We start from the raw sequence: 23300 nt of genomic DNA on the forward strand, positions 1-23300 counted from the left end.
TTACTTCCGATCAGATGTGATGTATAGATGGTTTATTTCGAGCACGAGATCGTGCTGAAATTAAAGATCACTTGAAAGTACTACTTTGGGTAATAAGAGTAGATTTGAAGGGAGATATTAAAGGAGAAAAGCGGATCGACGTGATATTACTTATGAAATTTTATTTCGGGATATGTATTTGTAAATATATATTTGTAAATATATATTTACAAATACATATCCCGAAATTATATATATATATATATATATCTCAATATGCATTTGTAAAAACCATATTATATATATATTGTAAAAATCATATATGTATTATTGTAAGAATCATATAATCATAATAAAATTAATAAAGCTGTACACAAGCGTTTAATATCATTCTTATCATAAAGAAATATCACCATAATGAAAACTACCTTGTAATATACATTTAATTTTAATTAGATGATTGCATCTAATTTTAGATCTAAAACATTTATCACACTGTTTGAATGCATTAAATCTTCGATTGTTCTATGAGGAAATCCATCACCAGCTTATTGAACTCCTCGACATATCTCAAGTGAAGGTTGTGTGCGCCCTTTTCAAATATATACAATCTGTAATACAATACGAGAGAAGTTAGCAAAACGTCTTGTGAACTGTCCAGATTGCATCAAATCCGTGAATGAAGTACAAACTTTGAGTTGGCAATGTTTTGCTTCAAGTACTGCGAGTGTTCCGCGTGGACCATCGCATCTTTGGCCCCATGAACGATCAACGTCGGGCATTTTATCTTCGATAAAACCTGTTTGCACAGGTTACCGTTCTGCTTCTCGTACAACCTTAGCGTGGCGTCTACCCAATCAGACCAAGTCTTCCTGAAGTAATCCTCACCGTATGCTTGAATCATAGGTGTTCTCATCTTCTCTGACCACGAGTTGATGTCTTTGACTTCTGTATAGGAATATTTTATGAAGGGCTGCATATATAACTGAAGAACGTAAGAATTACGTAAAATGTGTCCGAATATTTTCGAGATAAATAATAGCGGGATCTCTAGCTCTTTTTACAAAAGAAACTTGCTATTTTAGCATTTTGAGCAAATTTTTGTGATTTTAATTGTTCTTACAAGTCTAAAGTATACTTGTGTCGAAATGTGTATGTATAAATTTTAAGATAGTTTTTAGTTGATTGTACTCTGTTAAAAAAAAAATAAGTAAAAGTTACGAAATATATTCTTGATAGTATTATTATATGATCGAACGGTGCTTTGATTTTGGATATCGAAAGCTAGATCGGATCGTACTTTTATAAAAATCGATTTCCATCGGATGTATATACGCGTTTGCACCCAGAACAACCATCTTGTAAACGCTCTCGGGATACGTGGCGGCAAGAAAAAGCGACGTGATACCACCGTCACTCCATCCGATTAAAGAGAATTTCTTATAGCCTAAAGTCTTCATTAGGTTGTTGGCATAAACGGCATCGCGCTGGAAAAAATTGTTCGAAAATATTCTGTTTGGTGGTCGCGATTTTCCATAGCCGGGTGGGTCCCACGCCACTATAACCAACTTATCCACGTCAAGATTCTCAAGCTGCGGCTTAAAATCAGTCCAAATCGTTCCTAAAATATACAATCCAATAAGTAAATAATAATTTAACACCAGATAAAAGGATTATTATTAAAGAATTATCATCAATAAACACAGACAAGTCTATTACATAGTCCGCTGTTCGGTCCTCTGCTACTGAAGAATAAACTACTTGACTTAATCTCTCACTGAGTCATTTTATTTAAAAACAGAAAATGTGTTATTGTATTATTGTGTTAAGGTAAGAAATTTCTCTGATCTGCTGTTGCATCGAAATTTGGAGACAAAAAAGCCGTTGGCGAGACAACAGAACAGAATATAAATCAAAAGATAGGGAGAGATCAGTTAGATGTATAAAATTTTTATAGTTTTTATAGTTTTCGAGTTGCATTACAAAACCAAATTTCACTTTATTTAAAAGTACGAACTTTCTTTCCCACATAGCATAAGATTTAAAAGATGTCCTAAAGACATCCAGAGGATTGCTAAATGTCCGCAGAATATCCTAAAAATATTCCGAGGACTTTTAAATGTTCATACAAGTCCCCAAGATATCCTTTTAAGATCTTATGCTATGAGGGTTTGTAATTTGTGCGCAAGTATATTTCTGTGCGATCTTCTTTCATTGATTTATTTGACATTGAAATAAAAATGTCCTTTCTGCTTTGATCGCGTATAGTGAGTGAATAAAACGTCTACGATGTTCTAGATCCAGAGTTTGAATTCCGGCTTAGTAAACTCTCTCTTCAAATATTTCTCTCTCTCTCTCTCTCTCTCTCTCTCTCTCTCTCTCTCTCTCTCTTTGTCTCATATGATCTGTTCTTTTCAGCTGCACTGTTGAACTGGTATAAGTTAAAGTGAGACAAATAAGTTAAAGTGAGACAAATATATGTTTTCTCACTCTTTTCTAACTTATTGCACCAGTTCAGCAGTGCAGCTGAAAAAAACAGGCCATTACACTGTCGTCATTTTTGTCGAAATTGTAGCCTTTGTTAAATTTTGCTATGTTTTGTTAGAGAGAAACCTAAGAATAGCTACGTCGGTGTTTTTTGCTTGATACTACTTTGCACGACTGTTTGATACGCCATCTGTACTCATTCCAGGTAAAAATCTATGCACGTTTATTATATTTGTAAGAATATATTTTATTATACATCGTATTTCTACATGGAAATTCTATTTTATATGCACGTATATTTGTACAAATATATTCACAATAATATAGGTTCACAAACTTTAATAAAAGTTTTCACATAAGCGAATCTTTTGATTTATATTCGTGCAAAATTTATTATTTGTAAACAAATAAACATTATATTCGTAAAAATATTCTAAAAACTACAGCCTTTTATCTGTAAAATCCTCTCTATTATCATAATTGATGAAATTAATGTTCGTTGAATTATGTCTATTACTAATAATCGAGAGAATTATCCTTCATTTTTTGCGCAATGTTATCAAAGGCGGGTAGAAGGACTTTTTATTTTTAAATAGAATGAAGAATTGACAATTTTTGTTATTTATTATTTGATCTCGATTTTTATTTCAAAATCACTCATTTCTAGTAATAATAATGACACTTATTTTGCCTTCCACCGGATATGTAGAACGTCATAATTACCACACCGGTGACTAGCATCCGGTAGATGGCGGCAAATATCAAAGAAACACCATGGAATTCAGCGAAAACAATGTACACACATAAATAATTATTCCGTCATTACGTAATAATTTTTATTAATACTAACACTTACCTAGTGCGCCTGGCAACAACAATACTGGATGATCACCCGTGCCGACCCTGGCGTAATTTATGTCCGTACCGTTCACATTAACCTTTCGTTCCTGTCAGACAACGTATCGAATGACGCTCCGCTGTTTTGCGTTCATGACACTGTTCTATAGCAGTTCTTTACGTACCTCTATCTGACGAACTTTGTTAGCCATTGATGATAGTTGCCGATTCCACACGTTCTGCTGTATCACAAACTTACGTATCACTCTCGTGGAACGACTGAAAGTTTTATATACGTTGGATATCATATTATCTAAATTCAAGACTGACAACAAGATCAAAGAGTGTGCTGATTGTCACGTGATTTAAACCTGATGTGATCGGTGCAATGTTGCGAATTGATGATCATCACGCAGCTACGTTTGTCAAACTTCGTCCGTTTATTATTACTATATATCAGTTATTAACAAATTAAAGCCCCATTATGAGAATATTATTTCCGAATTATTTCCAAACGTTATTAACGAACTGAACAGTAGTATAAATCGTATTTTGCGAAACAAAAGTCTTCCCGAAAATATCTATGTACTTTGTTAAAATAAAAAAAAATAGTCTTTCTCCAGATATATATTTTTAGCGATTCGATCAACACGACTATTCCACATAATATAAATCGCAGTGTTTTTGGAAAATATTGTTAAAAAAGTGAATTTTGATAACGAATGCCGAAACAAGTGAATGTCAAAGTATACAGCAAAAAAGAAGTAATATTTCTATAAAATTGAAAACTGTGCACGGTCATCTAATTAATATACAAGTTCTGAAAACAGGCTAGGGAAACAGAGCACTATACACAATGTTGTTAAGCCATGTGTTTCAACAGCGACTGGAGGTTATGGCTTATATTCTGAACTTTTTTTTGCTTAAAAGTTTCTATTGCTATATAAGTTAAAAATTTGTATTGCTTAAAAGTGCCTCTAAAAGTGACTGATTGGATAAACCTTCTGATTGGCTATAAGCTACTTTTGGAGACACTTTTAGCGATGAGAAACAGCATACGGGCTTATATTTTAATTATATATTGTATGATCATTAAAATATTTATTTTGGAATTATACAATAATGGTAAAAATGGAAAGAAACATCAAGTGCGAATGTAACACATGATGACCAATGATCAAAGGACCAACGCATATATTTCTACATGATAAATAAATAAACGTGTGCTTCTTGTGCGATTATATGTCAATTAAAAGATGTATGTCAATTGTATGTCAATTAATACGTGCACACAGTCTTGATATCGATGTGATCACGTGAATTCATGATTTTCAGGAAAAGAATTTCTACAAAAATTTTGCGACATAAATGCGATGTAATATGCAAAATTCGCAACGAAGAATTTTGTCGTTATGTTCCAATAAAATGAAACTACGATTTAAATTACTCAGCAATGTTCATGATTTGCAAGAAAAGTGCACAAAATTTCGATAAATCTGACACTTAATTATAATCTTACCGCCCGAAATAGAAATAATGATATTAAGTGATTCAAAATGATTATATGATAATGGCTCATCATGAATCTTGTGAATTACGACTGTGTGCCCTGTTGTATTCTTCTGTCAGATACTTTTTGTATTTCGTCTGGTTGTTCCATAGTTCCGCTGCTTGAATATTAAGCGGGCTATCGTTGTTAGGTTCTGCACGGTAAGATATAAGTTTAAATTAGTATTGTGTGCTAACACTGTCTGTGTGAATAAAAAAAAGAAAGAGAAATATATATAATTTCAAATATAAATTATGTACATATAACCTATATATATGTAATTTTTTTTTCTATAGTTTCGTATATTCATATGTAATATTATATATATTCACATGAAAACTGCTGTTGAATGGAAAGAAATAGAAAATTTTACTCAATTAAATATGTTGACATTATAGACTACTAACATATACAGTTACTTTAATAGTATTTATACAATTTTTCTATATGAACATATATATGATTATACATGTGACCATATAGAAAAATAAAAAATTCATGTATATTATATAATTATACATAATTATTTTTCTCACTTATAATTATTTTTAATTATTTAATTATTTTTTTCATAGATTATATCACCTTATCACAGTCATCTTACTTATACTCACCACTAAGAAGAGACTGTATGGAAAGTAAAATGGTGCGCACATCATACAATGCACTCCACTTGTCTTTCAGTATATCCAAACAGATATTACCAACAGGGTCAACGTTAGGATGAAAACAAGGTGTGACAAAGCGAACTATTGGAGCGCTATATGGATAACTATGTGGAAACTCCAGAGTCAGTTTGTAAGTGAGACCAGCATATACCTATAATATATTAAATCCTTGTATTAAATCTTCCCTCATTGTTCCCACCAGAATATTGAGAACCAAATATAGTAATATCCAAGTACTCAGAATAGAAAACAAATCTTACTGTATCTTTTGGTCCCGTGATGGTCCCAATCCATTTGAATAAATTTTCTCCCTCAGGAAAGGCTGATACTCCGTGCTCAGTGCTCATCATCAGCACCATGAGCTCCTTCTGCAACCTAAACAATTAAGAGTGATGAATGAGTATTGCTATCTCAATAATCTGTACATAGCTGTTCTCAATGGAAAAATGATGAAATATCAATAAGTTAATTCCTGTGAAACATTTACAAAAGCTAGTATGCATCGTTTGAGATCGGCTACTTGGTAATTTGTCGACTAGGTTACGTTGCCGCAGCGAACAAAGGACGATATCGACTACACGTGGAAAATATGAGATTCACACATCAAAAATCATCGCGATCATCGCCGGCTCGTATGAGCGAGAAAAGAAACAGCAAAACATCCCGTTGGAACGAATCGCGAGGAACAAGCTAACGGACTCTCTCACCGTTTGCTGACTGCATGATTGTCCTTCGGCACGTTCTGCTTCTCCTCCGTGGCTTTGTTCGGCGTGTTCTGCGACGAGCAGAACGGATTGACGTTCTGCGCCATCCTTCTGAGACACGCGGTCACACGGAACTCAACACAAAATCGACTGAACGTCGAACGTTAGTGAGAGAGAGACAAGGTCCCCTCTTCGCGGAGCGATGCTACTCAGCCACAACACAAGTCAGTCACGGAGGAAATTTGAATGCGTGCTACACGTGCTACTGTCGGAGCCGAAAACGTTGGGCGTCGAACAGCTGTTGCGTTTCTCGCGGCGCGGCCGAAGCGACGGCGGTGCCGCTCGTTGTTCGCTTCGGTTTTTGATCGCTGTTCCTCGTTGCGTTGCGTGGGTCTCTTCGGCTTCGTAGGATTCGATCGAGCGACGAAGCCGTGGCGAGAAAGACAGGTCGTCGCGTGCGTTGCGATTCCGCGCCTACTTCGTGTCGTGTCGTCGTCGGGAGCGAAGGTATTTAAATCGAACGTGCCTCAAATCGATAACTTCGACAGCATTTGGTTAGACGGACGGCGTGTTGTAGTATGAGCTCGATTAGCTCGAATCAGCTTGAGACTATCGTTGTCATCGTGAGGTAATGACTGGTTGGATAATCGACGACTCTCTTAGTCATCCTCGGCCTCTCAGATCGATACGACGTGTTGAGAAAGATTCGCGGACAGTCCGAACGTTTGGTAAACTTCACGCTTGTCGACAGTTTCTGCGATACAGGTGCTGCGAGATTCTTTTCTTTTTTACGAATGAGGAGTTTTGCGATAACCCGATTCTCTTATGCTGAGCCAACGGGACGGAGTTATATGATGGGGCTACTTGATGATGAAAGTAAATTCGAGGTCTGGTAGTCTTGAGAGATAGCAAAAGCATGGCAGCGGCGCAAGGCACACCGGAGTCGGATACTGGTAGTTTCGAGTGTTTCAGAAACTACACCGCGCCGGAGGTATTTGTGCAAGGTCTAGCTGGCATTGTCGATCAGCAGGACGTAGAGTCTATGATACGTGCTCAGAAACAAATGTAAGTTGTATCACAAGTGCTCTGTGACTTAACGTTACACACAGAAAAATACCAGATAATATTATGATAACATATCAGAACACAGAATGTCATGAGATTTTGCTGAATATATTTAGGCATCCTTTTCCTGAGGACATTCAGGATGATTCTGAGACGTTTTGTACTGTCTAGATTTCATCACTAAGAAAAGCTTACGTTTACTCATTTTATACTTTTTGTTTTAAGTAATAGTTATGTTCAAGGAATATTCTTTTAGTAATAGTTTTCAAACATATTTGTGACAAATTTCAGAGAAGTTTATTATTATATATTCAAAAGAAGAATTTATTCTCTCTACAAGATGTAAGATGTAGATTCTCTCACATAATGTAAAACTTCAGCGAAGAAAAAGTTGGTTCGATTTTATATAGACTCTATGTAGTAAGCAAACTGAATTTTTGTTTTAATTTAATATTATTGATTGAAATGCTGAACTTATTAGCTTACTAGTGTTCAGAATGCATTTTGAATAAATTTGATGCTCATGACAAACTTATGATAGATTTGCAGAAATATACTTATGAAATACTAGAAGCAAGTGACGTTTAATTGGACGCAGTATTTTTCTGTGTGTATGATTATTCCTTATTTTCTATTAATATATTCTTTATTTCTTACACACGATTTCAGGTTGCAAAGGTTCGAGAAGACCAACGAGATGTTGACCAACTGCAATCAGTTGTCAATAAACAGACTGAAGACAGCCGGCACCGAATTCAAGAAACACACCGCTCTTCTGATTGAAATGAAGAGGGATTTGGATTATATCTTCAAGAGGATTCGTCTGGTAAAGAACAAACTGAGCCAACAATACCCGCAGGCATTTAATGGTAATTAATCGCGTAAACGAGCTCTAGTGAGGATTCAAATGTGAGGATGTAAATTACGTTTATTGTACGCAATCTCGCAGAGGCGGTGAGGAGCAGTCTGGCGGAGGAGGTCATCGTAGAGGATATCGATTGTCCGGTGAAGCCCCTGGAGCCGGAGATCGTGCCATTGCCGTCCGCCCCGACTCACTGTGCCGCCGATCGTGATCCCGATTCAGACGGTAATGAGACCTCCACTACAAATAGTCATATCGCTAAAGAATAAGACCGTCCCGACTTACGCGCGGATGCCGACGAACGTTCGAATGTAAAATGACACGTAAAGTAAGCCGTACACGGAACGCACGAGCGGGCGGTGTGATTCAGGTAACATATTACAATTTCTAATATGTACACATTGGCGGAGGCGACACGAAACTATGCTTTGTTGTAAGACTTAAAGAGGACCTGTTTAGTCTGTACCACTGTTTAAAGATTGAGACGACTTTATTGTTGTGAAATGTATGTAAGTACGTTATAGCTGTGAATGCATCAAAGACTCTATTTTAAAGAGATATTTCTACTAGAGATCGATGTTTAACGAGAAGAAGTAAACGTATCTCGCTTCTGAAGATTGCACCTTACCTGACACTTTGTGCATTGTCCCTTCCGTGGGAGAGAGGATACTGGGGTACAAACCGCTCTACAGAGTATCGATTGCAACGGCGAGTCGACCGATTATTTTCGCAAGTCTCTCGTACAAATGACAAAGAATAGATGTCTTCGGGACTCTTTGATTGTTACTGCTCGCATGTAATATGGCACGATTCATTATATCGTCGAGCAAGAGTTCACAATGCGAGAACAGCACTAAGTAAATTTCCATACTGATTATGTCACGCGAGTAGACGTTAACGAATCTCGTAATTTTTTTTTTCTGGTCATGAATGAGCGACGAAGAGAGTGAGAAAGAGATAAAGAGAGAAAGAAAGAAAGAGAATTATCGCGTTAAATATCCGACATTACGGGAGCATAAAGAAGGAAATAACAAGAGGTAACGTGAGAGATAACGATGCAGAGCGAACTACGTCGGAACGGAGAAGTACGGAAGTTTACTATTCTATAAATGTCCTTTCTTCATTACATAATTCATCGGCTAAGTCGTGTAAGTATGTACATATCGCATAACGACACGCTTTCGATGTACAAACCGATTTATCGCTTTTCTCGGCGCATAGTGAGGAAGCTTGTTCATGTGTTACATAGTGCATTATTGTAAATAAAGATCGTTCGTTTTTCGTCTACCTCGTCGCACTCACGTATAAACACACACACACACACACATACGTACACACAGAGTCGTGTCTATTCCACGCTACTGCGATAGGTACGTCTGCAAGGATTTACAGTTCGGTCGTGACACTCGAGAAACAGTCTGTCTTGCAATCGGGGTGACGCCGTATCCAGTGCCTCTTCGGCAATAGAGTCTGCTACGTAGGGGAGCTCGGCTAAAGATTAAATTAAGTCGCTGTTCCGTTGCGGTTTCGCGTGGATGCGAGGATGTGCGCGCCACGAAGGGATATGCGTCCGTATCGGTTTCGGTGCGCGATATCGGCGGTACCTAAGTTCCGCAGCCTGCGAACCCGAATCAGTTTCAAGGTGCTCAAGCAAGCCCGTTGTACGCGCACTTCCACTGTAAGATAATGCGATCCACGTTGTAAAGCGTTTCGGTCCAGGATCGACCGAGAGAGAAATATACATGTGTTCTTCGTTCTCGTTTTCCTACACGCTGCGATTTGACTTATCCCGATCAAACTGTCCCATCCCTCGATATGCCCAGAGAGAAAAAAAGACAAAAAAAATATATAAATAATATCGTGGGCATCGATAATTAGCCAAGAGACTAATAACATGACTTCAATTGTTGGTGTGCAGTGCCGGTCGAGGAGTTTCAGTTCACGAAGCTGCGCAAACGACGAATAAAGAGTAACGACAGCTCGTCGACGGAGAGCAACAACGATCAGAGTAACGCCGACACGTCTTCCTGCACGTCCGACACCGGCTGAGAGAAAGCCGGGGTCGGGAAAATACGGGAAAGAGAGTGAGAGAGAGAGAAAGAGAGTAAGAAAGTTTGAGAGAATGACAGAGAAAGAGAGAGAGAGAGAGAGAGAATGAAATCGAGCAAACTAAACGAAGCAAGTAACTCGACGACGCTTATTAATCATGCTTCGAAAAGTCGGACTCATGCATCGGCCACTTCGAATGTTGCCTGCGAGCGTGCGAGCTAATCAAATCGATCGATCAATCGGCAATAAGAGGACCGGGAACCTCGAGACGTCTCGATCGATACCACCCACGCACGGATACCATATCTCGATGTCATTGTGTAATAAGCTGCGAGAGCCTGTGAATACTGTCAATGTTCAACGAAATAAATTCTTTGTACACGCTAGAGCGGTGTGTTGATCAATTCCATACCGGGGAGCGCGAGAGCGCAGCGCGATGACACGGCACGGGAGGGTGAAGATGAGCGAGGCGCGCCGGAAGAGACGTCCTCGTGGACATTCGGGCTTTTTAATCCGCGAGTCGCGAAAAGTCGCGTAGAGAGAATCGCGCCGGCGGTCCTCCACTATCGCCATCACCGCCGCCACCACTACCACCACCACCACCACTACCACCACCACCTGGGGCGTTTCATTAGCGAGGACGCAGCCGTCGCCGTGAAATATTTCACTCGTCCAGCCGGCAAAGGTGGCGCCGAGATTAATGCGAATGCTTTTCACGGCTGCATCCGCGTGGGCGCGCGACGCGGTCGCTATACTTAGCTTGGCCGCTTCTTCGGGAAAGATTCACGTGACTTCTTTCGCCGCGTTAATTCAGGAGGAAGACATTCGAAGTGTCCACTGCACGTGTTCACGTTCGGCGCGCCGAGCTACATACAGTGAGCGACGTCGATGCGCGCTTCGACAAGATGTGTCAGACGATGTCTTTTTCTCTTTTCTTTTTTTTTTTTATTAGGATGTAGCGGTAGTCGCGTGCTTCCTCTCAATCGTTCGGATAAGAACGACAAATTCGAGCGAATGCGACGGTCGTTTGAAAGTTGACACATCGATATTCGTCGATTTACGATCGATATCCTCTCGAAACGAGGACGATTGATGCTCACGTGACGTCTCCTGCCGTTTGAAAGTCGAGCTAAACACCGGTCGAGTTGCCAGCGAAATGTTGCTTTTTCTCGCGCGCGCTCTCGCGAAAACGCGAGAATAATATTTCGTAGAAACTAGACTCCGCGTCTCTCTGGCCGAGGTACGCGCTCACGAGTTCTTCGAACAAGACAAGCTTCCCCACGGATTTCAAATATTTGCTCTACGATCTGCGCCTTCTCCGGCATTCGTCGGCGCAATCGCCCTGTAATCGCAGTCGTAATTATTTACAGATTAACGGAATTCGAAAAGCGTGTTACCGGCGCATCGAGCCGGTAGTGAGTGTTAATTTTTCTTCTGGGGTTTGTTATCGCCTCCGGCTAAAATATTGCCAGGTATCGATTCTGGCTCTGCTTTCTACCATCGATGGTTTGTGTTATACACAGACGTGACGCGCGTGCATACGCGCGCGCGGAGCGCGACGCTCCCTGCGCGGAAAAGACGCCAGCCGTCGCGATGCCAGAAACCAGCTGCGCCTCAGCTGTTTTCTATCTATTCTGTCTTGCTTCCTTTCTCCCGCGACGATTGGACATTTCGAAATAAAATCCTAGGAGATGCGACATGTGCGTGTTCGCGTAACGTGGTATTCATCTCGTGCAAGATTCACGTATAATTAAACTCGAGGCACTTTTATGCGCGTGTGGAAACTTGTTCAGCGCGCCCCGAGGCTGCTGCGATGCATCATGAAAGTATAACGTACATTGGTTTCATAAATTTTTGTGGAATTTTGCAAGAGAAGCCTTCAAAACTCTGCTACTGGAGAACAGTCACATGACTATAGGAAATATCTTCTCGTGTGCTTTTTGCACATTTCGCGTTGCATTAAAATGAATCAAATTCTGACGCTATTTTAACACTATTCCAATTTTCATTTCTTCGCCCGTTCATTCATTTAATTGTCTAGAGAGAGAACGCGTGTTGAGCAATAAGTTTATCAGCGAAGTGACAGCGATTTTCTGAAAAAGAGAAGGCAGTTCTAATGATTTCTGGAAAAATCTGTTTTTATTTAGACAGTTCTCGGGACCGCAGACGCTGATGAATAATCTCTCCCGTGAGTACCATTTGCTCCTCACTTTTTCCGAATTTCTTCTCGGCATTTGTATAAATAAGATAAGATATGCAAATGTAATGGGGAGACGAAGCGCGAAACACCCTGAGATATTTCGCGTGGAGTTTATCGCGGGCATTATTGGACTATTTCCTCTTAAAGTCCGTCCCAACTGCTTGCGCAAAGCGCAATTCATTTGTGCAGGCCGCTATTGCGGATATTGCACGCGCGTGCTAACGCGCCCGAGAAGAATGCATTTCGGGAAAGGGAGGGGACGGTCGGCGGTTAACTGCACTCCCGATAAAACGCGGAAACAGCTGTTTAATCTTATCCGGTCCACCTGCGCCGCGCTCGATATTTACTTTCATTCTTCCAAGCGTCGCATGCAGCACGCGCTTCCAGAACACGCGTCTTTTGTTGACACAAGCACAACAAAGCTTGTTTCCACCCGGCCCGTAATGGCACATGTGCGCCATCGTAAAATAGTTTTCGACCCGGTTGCAAATTTGATAACTACGTAGAATATCTATTGTACCTTCTCTCGGCGAGTTGCGAGAGAATTTTTAACTGCTTGTCCGTCACCAAGATTGATGTGCTGAGATTTCTGCAAGCGGAATAATTCAAGTGTAGAAAGATGTATATGCGTAATGAGAAATATGGCTTTTCGACCAGGTGGAATAAATCGGGTTTAAATCAGGCTGACTTCAAAATTTCGCAATTTTTAGAGAGAGAAATAGAGAGAGAGAGAGAGAACGAATGTAATACCTGGCTTGCGTCTTTTCTTTTTGAAATATAACTTATAGTAGGACAGTTTCAGGAACACGAAATAAATTTATTTCATTATTGTGTTCATTTATTTAATTATATAAAAATAAGCATAAAATACACCTGTCATTGTTTAGAACGTTTATCGCAGTAGCCTCTGGCGCTAATAATTACGCTAATAATTTCTCAAACTCTCGATTGCAGTGATCGAATAATTTATTTTTAATCCACGCGTGCGTGGAATGCTATGGATAGAATGCAATGTAGAAAAAAAAGGAAAATCGAAAGAAAGAGAAAAAAGACGCGAGTTCGTCAAAGTCTTTGAAAAGTCGACGGTGTTTTTGAAGGCCGCGATATTCTCGTTTCCTTTTATGGGAAGCGTTTCGCACGCCGGTACCCAGCAGGTACGTCTAGTTGACGCGGGCACAACGGCGGTCGCTCTCCGCCGATGCAAAGTAATACAAAAGCGTGCTCGGAACACACCCGCCAACTCGTCCGAGAGTGTCACCGGCAGCACTTCGGATTGAACTTTTCCAAGAGCCTCGGCCGGGCCAAAGAAAACACGGGATCTTATCAGGGTAGACGGTAGTTGGGAGATCGCGAGCGGGAGAGAAGCGGAAGAGCACGACTCTTGCGGAACGATTAAAATCTCGCCCGCGGCGGTTTCCGTAAGTAAATGGACGGTAAGTGCGTGCCCTCTCCAGCTCTTTATTAAATACGGCGGGTCGTATCCGACATAATTCCCGTATAATGAGGCATAATCTTCGGCCGCGCTATTTTATATCGTACACTTGGCGCTTCGCGTGGCCATCCAATTCTTTCATTTCGACGTAATATCGCAGCAGGCGATCTTCATAAATTTCTCTCTCGAGAGACGAGCAAGATCTTGTAGAATCAAATTAACACGTTTAGCACATAATAACGTTTCGACACGGACCTTCTCCTCACTAGCTGTACATTAAAATCAAAATAAATTTCTTTTCAGCAGAGAGCACACACACATGCATGCATGTACGAGCGAGCTTTTTTACACAGGAAAAAATGTCCAGAATTTTACAACAATTTTTCGCGCGTATATCAAAGCTATATTCTGTAATAGCAACAGCGCGTACATTGTTTAGCTTCTTTGGATCACTCTATGTTTTATTAATATATTATTCCTGTACATATTTCTGAGAGGATCTCGCAGACCTAAGATATAGTAAAATCTATTCATTCATTCGCTCTCTGCCAACAGGAGAGAGAAGAATTTCTCCGTCGCTCTCTCGCTTCCTCGACTAACGCTTTTTTTCTCCAGCGCGTACGGGCGACAGAGCGGCGAGAGCTTTGTAAAATCGGCGGATGCAGCTTCTCCCTCGCCGGAGGAGTGACTTCATGCTATTGACATCCGCTTCTCGTGGTATCGACATCCCGGTACATGCCCGCCCGCGCCGGGAGCACGATCTCGCGTCACTTCCAGAGAGCGAGAGTGCGAGACAGAGAGAGAGAGAGAGAGAACTCGAGGGAGAGAGACAGAGCGTGGGGTGCACGAGAGGGTGCACGGGGTGCACTAGTCCCATTGGCGATCGTTGGCTTTGCGTCGGTGTAATTTTGCACGAGTGCGAAAATTACACCGTGCCCCGGCGCCGATAAGTCGTAAATTACGAGCACGTAGGTGGACGATCGTGTAAAACGCGGCCGCGGTCGTCCCTGCGATTGACGCCATCACCGCGCCGAAACTTACGGCCGTACGTCGAATAAATCGGAATTAGCGTTTAATCACACGTCCGTCCGTTCGATACGCGCCGCCGGACTTGGTAATTGGGTCTCGAAATTCCGGTTCGCAGCGAGATCGCGAAGGGATCGTCCTCGACGCTGTCCTCAATCGCAGCAACGTCGCGATTGTACGCGTTGTTTCTGGGTTCGAGTGTATGCTCGTGTGAGACAGCAAATTGTCTTCTGCTCTTCTTTTATGCGCGATTTCTTATACTTCATATTTTCGCTCCATACCCTCTTAAAGTGAATCAGTGGATAGTCATTGATATCAGTTATAATTATAGCACTGAGCAGTCTCAGTGCTATACTTATAACTACAAATCAGTGTATATTCACTGCTTTCATTGATGTTTCACTGATTTACTTTAAGAGAGTACGTATAATGTAGATTCACAGCTTAGAGATGCCTCGTTGCACGTGCGATGAATTTCGAGTTGCGCTCGACGATTCTTTCGTATGCGGGACTGTTTATAATAATGTATCAAAATTAATTGACGTTGCCATAATTCATAAGCGACACGTACCTATCTGCATTGTTGCGTCGGCATTGTTATGCCGCGTATATTATTCGAAATTCGTGAATAGGAATGTACGAATGGTACATAGCATAGTGCCGTAGGATAAACATTGACGCGCTTCATGACCATTTAATACAAAAAAAGAATATATGCATTAATATGTCTTTATAATGTGTCTATATAATTGCAAGCAGGAAAAAGAATAAAATTAATTAAAATGCTCACGTGTGTGTGCAGGTTGAGCTATAAATATGACACGTGTTTAAAAAATTCTACGTTAAAAAAAATTTATGACGGAGATATTATGTTAAACTTTGTGTGAGTCTTGCAAGATTTTTGATAACAATTGCTTAAATCATCCCTGCCGCAGACTTTCCTCGCCAGTGAATCAAGCTTCAGGTATAATTTATTCGGCGGAATTTTAATATCGATCCCTGCTTAACGCACGCCCGTTATTCTGCTAGAAAATATTGGGTTGTAATTAAAGGAGTTTCGAGAACTTCATCTGGAGTTTGAGAAAGCGTCGATTCACGTCAGCGCCATTTGACATAGAATTTCTTCTACTTCGGCTAATATCTCTCATGCGGCAATCGCCGAAATTACCGAAATCGATCAGATTTACCACGAAACGCTCGGAATTCTCGCGAGCTTGTCGCGCGTTTTTAGAATTCAATTATCTAAATCGTAATATTATCGTTGTAACGTTGCTCGTAACACAAGATGAGAGCTGACATTTCGTCAGATTTAAAAAAAATTTTTTTAATTAAATAGTCGTAAATTTATCGAGGCTCATAGAATATACGCACATGTATGCACACATACATACACAATTCCTGCACCACTTATAAAATATACAATTGAAATATTTAAAATAATTTATAAAATTATTTTCAACAGCAGTCAATTGCTTAATTGTGTAAAAATTCTCATTAAATTTTAAATTATTCACCGACCGAATTATTTGACTCTTAAAAATTAATAATGACATTTTACATATATTTTTTATGTATTAAAGTAAAATTACACTTTATATGGTTTTTTATATATATTGAAGTAAAGCAAATGACAAATAAAGAGTTGTCGGTGAAAATTTCACACGATCAAATAACAGGATTTTTTAGAATCTACATTGACGCGAAAATCGATCGAGTTCATTGCGGTTCAGCGAAGCTATACCCGCTGCGAGCTTGATGACACGTATGTACGTGTATACGCGTGTGTTACTTCCGCCTACGTGAGAATTACGCGGGAAGACTCGGCCGTACGTAACGTCTGTATCACGTCGAATGATTTGCTATTCGCGCGGCTCCGGCCGCCGACGGAAACTTAGATTGCTTTGCCGACTAATTCCTATCCCGAGCGCCCGCGCTAATTCGACGTCGAAACTCGCGGCGCGTCATACCTGAAGCGGCTCGATAAATTACTCGCCGTCCATCCAATTACCGGCGACGTGCTTGTAGCCCGCTTCGTCATTCACGGTGACTACGGTGGGAGCTTGCTTGCCTGCTCGCTTCTAGTTACATGTTTTGTCCCTTCAACGTAACCGCAGTGGACACTTACAAGGGAGCGCTGTTTCAACTTACGAAGAGGGTATATCACTTGACACGGGCATCTTTAAAATGTATTTCCCAAGACGATTATGATTGCGGTTTATGATTGTTTCCATTCGCCTACACTACTTTTAGTGAATTACTTGCAGAAACTATATGCGGAAATAACAATTCCGTTAATGTAATTGTTAGTTTCCTGTTATTTGAGAATATTCTGTTATATGAGAACCGGATGAAAAACTCGATTGTAGGAACAGAGACTCCTGTAGGAGGTTTTTGCTCAGCCAATTACTCTCAGTTATCACAATCGAGTTTTAACGCAATGTTCAGACGAATATTTTCGGCCACAGTAACAGAGATATTATTCCTCGTCAGTGAGTTTTGCTGATCTGGTCGTTACTCAGTTACACGAACTGAACATTTTGTTACGTGTATATTTATTTTTACAATTGGAGCTTTCCTATTTTATTCCCTTCTTGTAGGTTTCACGAGCTCTGTTATTTCGCAACTTTGCAATTTTGTGACTTTTATACTTTGTCTCATCATTATTACGCGTAGCGACGACGGAGAGCGCGGTTTGATTACCTCTTACTCCATTAAAGAGATTTGATATACAGTATTTTTAAGCTTCAATAGCTCAACCATCGTGGAAATTTCTATCGCAACCATCAGCCCTTAATGAAGCCCCAAGCTCAAGGAAAGCTCGACGGGGCACCTGATCGCGTGCAGACGGGACCCCGGAATCTCGCGTCAGCTCACGTATGCACGAGTGTGTACGTGGCGATGACAGGGTGGCGTGACGGAGTGCTAATAATACGTATAATAGGTCGTGGTGTGTCGACGTGGTGTGCGAGCGCGAATTCGTGCCGATAAGCGCGCGCACGTGGTTGTGTATGTCCCCAGCGACTGCAATCTCAGTGTCCACGTATTTGGTCTCACACACACGCATGTCACCCTGAGCGACTGAGGCACTGATGCTACGCACGTGTGTGTCTCCGCATTCGAAGATATTTAAAACCCCGGCAAAGGAACCGGGTCACATGCTGCATGGATAAAGTTACCTGTTGTAAGATCGGGTACATCAACGTTGCACTCAATAATGATACAACTAAACTCAAAGGGGATATGCAATATTTTGCAATATTTAAGAAACGCGTTTTCTCGCTTACGTACGATTAACCCTCCGGCGAGAAAACCTATTTTGCAATGCAAATAATTGCAACATTTCTCAGAGATGCAAGGCAATTTTTATCGTAAATATATATATATATATATAAAACTATAAAATGTCCATGTTTATAATGTTTATGATACATTTTCACGTACACAGATGTAATAAAAATAAGTTTTTTGAGTGTTAGACTAACTAGTGAAATAAGTTATTAGATCTTTTAACTGCATTAGTCCGACTATAAAATATTGAACGTTTGAAATATAAAACTATTTTTAAAATACTACGCTTATTGGCAGATTAGTTAATAAATATTGATATTCTCGAGATGGTTCTTGATTGACTCACATGCGTGGCACTCGTACCCGCGAATAGCAAAATCAATTGAGATGTGTTTGTTTGCAAATTCGAGATTGTCTCTCTCCCGTTCATTTATTTGCTCAGACATCACATTTTTTTTCCTTTTCTACAAATATCCGATTCTGCATGGGTACGATCTCTCATAGGCACATGGTGTGAATACCCGTGTGAAACGAATACTACCCGCGTGAGATGATACTTGTGTGATACGGGTACCCGCGCAATCGATTCTTTAATACAACGGATACTCGAATATCCGGGCATCCAATTTTAATCATCACGATAAAATCGTAAAATGTATGCGGTCTCGCTATTTCGTTTCGTATGTCGCAAATTAACTTCGAGTCGCGCAAGTCGTCGACAACTGACGAGCTTCGAGAATGTCGCGCGAATCGATCGATACCGGATATCGTAAGCGAGCTGGATGGTCGATGGTACGTTCGTCTTCCACGTCCTCCACGAAGACAGCCGGCGCGATTGTGGGTCGACGAGCATTCCTCGTCAGTGCCCGAATTCGGAAATCGGTCACGGCTCGATGCTCTCTCGCGGACACGAGGATGACCCGCTCGAGATGGACGGCTGTTCGATATAGGGACAGCGACGAATGTCGCGCCGGGCGCTAACATTCTCTCGTGATTCGTTCTCTGTTTGTGCGGGTAATAGAATAGGTGTGTAGAAAAAATTGTTAAATGCATTGAGTGATCGAAGTAATGTGTGTGTGTGTAATCGAACCTTTCAAGTAAAGTAAAAACATTAATTCCCGGTCACGTACTTTGCAGTTTTGTTATTCTGATTCTCAAATATGAATATTTAAGCTTTCAAAATAAAATATTTATATTATTCAATATATGTATACTTATTTTTGTGTTGAACGTTTAAATATTCGTATTTAAAGACCAGCGCAATAAGAACGTCCAGAAGACATGTACATGCCCGGGGATTGGTACTTTTACCTCAATTGATTCAGTTTCGCGATTCCACGTCGAAATTCATTCCGCAGAGTGATATTTTTTACGTTTGCACAATATGAGAAATCAGAAATTTCGCAATTTTCAAAAAGGAATCCAGAGACATTTATAATTTTTATTTATTATTATCAATTATCAAACAAGAAATGTGTATGCTTGAGAAATGATCTCTGCCAATATTGAATAATCTACATTTTGCAAATCTCAGTATTGTCTAACGCGAGCTCGCGCAATTTCGCGCGAATTACCGCCTCAGGGAGATTTTCGAACTTTTATGACCGTGCAGAAACTGTCGCAGCGATTTCGTGCATGGCGGTGATCGATGTCGCGCGTCGCTAAAAGCGGAGCGGGGCTCGCGGTAAAGGAGCGGCGCAGGATTCAAAGTGCCGAGGTGAGGTGAGTCTGCACCCCCGGGGCGGGGGTGTTGGGAGGGAGGTGCGAGGTACGAGGGAGGCCAAGCTATTTCTCAGCTTCAGCGGCAGAGCCTTTCTTCGCGGGAATATATCGACACGTCAGGAGCACACTGCCCCGTTTACAATATCGCGTATAGGAACGTGCGCGCGCCTACATTTCGGCCGTCTCGCACCTCATCGGCGAGAAGCGTCGCTCCACGATGATTCCGCATTGATCGCGGCTCTGGATCGTCCGAGAAAATGGGATAAACGAAGGGCTCTTGCAAATGAGAGTCCCCACATTTAGAATAATACATTGAGAGAAGAAATATTTAAAAAATAAAAAAGATATTTACTTGATAGATACTGATTAGACTTAAATCTAAATTATTTTATTTGAATAGAATAAACATTTGCTTTTGTAAAAAGCTGAAGTAGTAACAAAACGTATCCTTATTTCCTTATTTGAAAAATAATTCATATTATTATAAAAATAATAAGTTATGAATTAATATGTTATCAGTATCTATGACGAATAAATATCTTTTATTTCTTATAGATATTTTTCTTTTCACAGTGTGCTAAAAGGGATTTAATCGAAAGCTGATATGCTGTTGTTATTAATTGACGTAGCTGTGATCAACGCGTGGGATTAGAGTGCGGTAATTGTTGGAAAAAACAAAAACGCGCGTAAAATCGCGCATTGGCTCACAATAAACAAATAAATAAATCTCGAAGTGTATAAGCAGCGTCTCGAGAAGTATTTCGCGCTTTCAAAGGCGAAGCTCGCGAGGAAGTTGGCAGATTCGGCGAGCTTTCGCCTATTATTACGCGAAATCGAATCCGCGGGAAAAAACTTTCTTAGATCATCCCTCGAAACACGTAGTCTCTTCGCCACTTGGAAATCTTCCCTCTCGTATATATTATCAGAAGCCTCCTGGATCGTTTCAATCGTGTAATCCACAGAGTCCACATCGCCCAGAGCGATACGGTCCTACATAGGCGTGTAGCCAACCTGAAATAACTCCGCCAGGTGCCTCGCGAATTGTTTCCGTCAGCGGGTTCCGGGATCATCGATGGTTTCACTTGGATACGTCCGATGCCTTCGGAACGCGCGCCTGGAGGAAGCATCGCAGGTTAAGGCCGTTTAGAAGGTTGCGTGGTGGAGGTTAGCAAACCACCTCCTCCTCTTCGCCTCCTCCACCACCGGCTGGCTGGCTGGCTGGCTGGCATCGTCCTTTCGGTTCTCCAGCGAGACTCTCAGTTGGCCGCCGACTGCCGCCCGTGCGTTGCGCTTGTTCGTGCTGCTCGTCGCCCCCACGATTCGGAATTCTCTCCTCGTCGCTATCATCGTTTTGTTATCATCCTTGCAAGCTCATCATTTATTTCGCGATTTAAACGTTACTCGATACTTATATTTGTCGACTGTTCCTTCCCTCGTGATTTTGTGCATATTTCCGAATACTTTTGTTTTCTCTTTAATTTACATGCATTTTGAAGTCTCGTTTTCCCGCGTCTCTCTTCACCTCGGTCTCTCTTCTTCGCGCCTCGTCGTCACCTTGTCCCTCTGAAAGGTGTTTGAATCGCGCGGACGTATCGGCGATATCCAACACGCGAAAATCGCGTTTGTTTCTCCAGCGGCGCCAAAAATTCGGAACACGAGAAGAGTGCATTTCTTCATGATGAAGCATATCGTCGACACTCGCTCTCGAGAGCATCTACGGCGCCCATGAAAGCCGCCGATCGCGAAACTGATCGACAGCCCGCCACCGTGCTGCCTTGCCTGGATTTTTTTTGCGGTTTAATCTGACACGCTGCGTGAACATCGATCAGGCAGGAGAGGTGAGAATCTGCTACAGTTATCTATGATTCAAAATCTGTCGGGCAATTCTTTTATTTCAACGTTTGTGCGATAAATCGCTGCGGTTGAAGTCTTCGATTTCTCCGGATTTATTTTTATGAAAAAGAATTTATCTTGGAGAGAGGAATTTTTGTCTTTGTTATTTCTTGTCAGAAAATCGGCGGTTAAATTATACAAATTTTTCATGTAAAAATACATGTGTGATATAATTTCTTGAATAAGTATTGAAATTACAATATCAGTAAGTTAATGTTTACGTAAAGCAAATCGTAAGCACACATGCTTTCTTTTGAGGTATAAAGATATTATATGATATTATTAATAACTATGTTAACATTACTATGCTAACTGTGAATATTGATCTGTGTTGGCTGTATTTTTTATCGTGAGAAATATAATTATTCAACCATAAATATTTCAAGAATGACGTTTAACTACTCGAAATGTATGCAGAGTGCTTCAAAAAGATGTTAACGTTTATATGGAGAATTTGTCCAACGAAAGCAATTAATTCTGTGTTTTTCTCTGAAAAAGTTGCTTCCATATAAGTTAAAAATTTTTTAAGCACCCTGTATTGCAACATTAAAATAATGAAAAAGACATATGTAACCACTTGTAACCATATGTCTGTAAAGCACGCGTTACAAAGCTATGGGGCTCGTAACGTTGGGAACGTGATAACTAGGAAATCGCGTGCGGAACAAAACTACTGTCACTTCAACCGACCACTGCAATGTTACGACTGTGTTGCAGTTTTTATCGGAAAAATTCTACGTGTATGGTTCTGTCGTGCACACCTTGCCGTGTCGATCAATTTCGTTACTGATTGGAAATACCATACCTTGATCTCTTCGATGTACGAAGTCACGATACGAAGTATCGAATCGTTTGTTTTTCTAGATATCGCGTACAGAAAATCGATTCATCAACCTTTTCAGATCTGCTTGCACGGGCTTTTCCTCTATTTGCTATCTACAAATGTATAGCCTGAGGGCATTCAATAATTGCTGAATATCTTGTATCGTACATACGATCGAAAAAGTGTCTGTGCAGAGGAAATTCAAGGGACGAGAGAATCTAGTTCTGTCAACAAACAGCTGAAGTTAACAACAAGATCGGCCAGGTCGAAGCACTTCCCCAATATCGTCTGTAAATGTCTCGCGTTATCGACAAGATCGGACAAACCGTGAGAAATAATCGCTCGCAGTACCAGCAGCTATCGCGAATATATCGCGGGGAGAATTTACCGTGCCAAACACGGAAAATCGAGCCATCCAAGCGCAAAGAGTACGTGTGTAACGTCGAAGAGGGGTGGATGAATCGCCGTGGGGCAAAGACTACCGGGAGGGAATTTCGAGTTTTCTTCGACGGGGAACACGGAGATAAGGACCGAGCGCGACGAAAACCCCTGTCAGGTGCACCCTTTCGCACGGTGTTTGCCAATAATCGGTTCCCCGACAGCGTAGCGTAGCGTACGTCACGATTAACCATGGCGGAAGCTCAACGAATTCGTACCCGCGCCGCGCTTCCGCAACGCGCGAACCGCTTGTCGATCTTTGTGCCCCCCCCCCCCCC

The 23300-nt window shown here is 40.9% G+C and overlaps 4 protein-coding genes across 5 annotated transcripts in view; 2 read left to right on the forward strand and 2 right to left on the reverse strand.

Moving 5' to 3' along the window:
- Positions 1-337: 337 nt before the first annotated feature.
- LOC116841760 (valacyclovir hydrolase) lies at positions 338-3783 on the reverse strand. Its single transcript, XM_032810097.1, has 5 exons — positions 3489-3783; positions 3323-3413; positions 1280-1600; positions 672-927; positions 338-590 (listed from the first exon to the last, which is right to left on the reverse strand). Exons 1-5 carry the CDS (start codon positions 3609-3611, stop codon positions 488-490), a joined length of 894 nt encoding a protein of 297 aa, XP_032665988.1. The 5' UTR covers positions 3612-3783; the 3' UTR covers positions 338-487.
- Positions 3784-4389: 606 nt separating this feature from the next.
- LOC116841762 (ubiquitin-conjugating enzyme E2 C) lies at positions 4390-6373 on the reverse strand. Its single transcript, XM_032810099.1, has 4 exons — positions 6228-6373; positions 5781-5895; positions 5467-5671; positions 4390-5006 (listed from the first exon to the last, which is right to left on the reverse strand). The coding sequence occupies exons 1-4, from the start codon at positions 6329-6331 to the stop codon at positions 4882-4884; spliced, it is 549 nt and encodes a 182-aa protein (XP_032665990.1). The 5' UTR covers positions 6332-6373; the 3' UTR covers positions 4390-4881.
- Positions 6374-7100: 727 nt separating this feature from the next.
- LOC116841761 (kxDL motif-containing protein CG10681) lies at positions 7101-10590 on the forward strand. Its single transcript, XM_032810098.1, has 4 exons — positions 7101-7289; positions 7959-8158; positions 8239-8376; positions 10070-10590. Exons 1-4 carry the CDS (start codon positions 7141-7143, stop codon positions 10198-10200), a joined length of 618 nt encoding a protein of 205 aa, XP_032665989.1. The 5' UTR covers positions 7101-7140; the 3' UTR covers positions 10201-10590.
- A 10552-nt stretch (positions 10591-21142) lies between these two features.
- Positions 21143-23300, forward strand: part of LOC116841754 (protein CBFA2T1) — a 41801-nt gene continuing 39643 nt past the window's right edge. For both annotated transcript variants that reach the window (XM_032810086.1, XM_032810090.1), the window contains exon 1: positions 21143-21706. The gene's annotated coding sequence lies outside the window, so the exon portion shown is untranslated. The remainder of the gene's footprint in view (positions 21707-23300) is intronic.

The sequence above is a fragment of the Odontomachus brunneus genome, unplaced genomic scaffold (genome assembly GCF_010583005.1).
Source record: "Odontomachus brunneus isolate Ranch 3 - 2012 unplaced genomic scaffold, Obru_v1 Obru_scaffold_018, whole genome shotgun sequence".
In the NCBI taxonomy this organism is placed as follows: Eukaryota; Metazoa; Arthropoda; class Insecta; order Hymenoptera; family Formicidae; genus Odontomachus; species Odontomachus brunneus.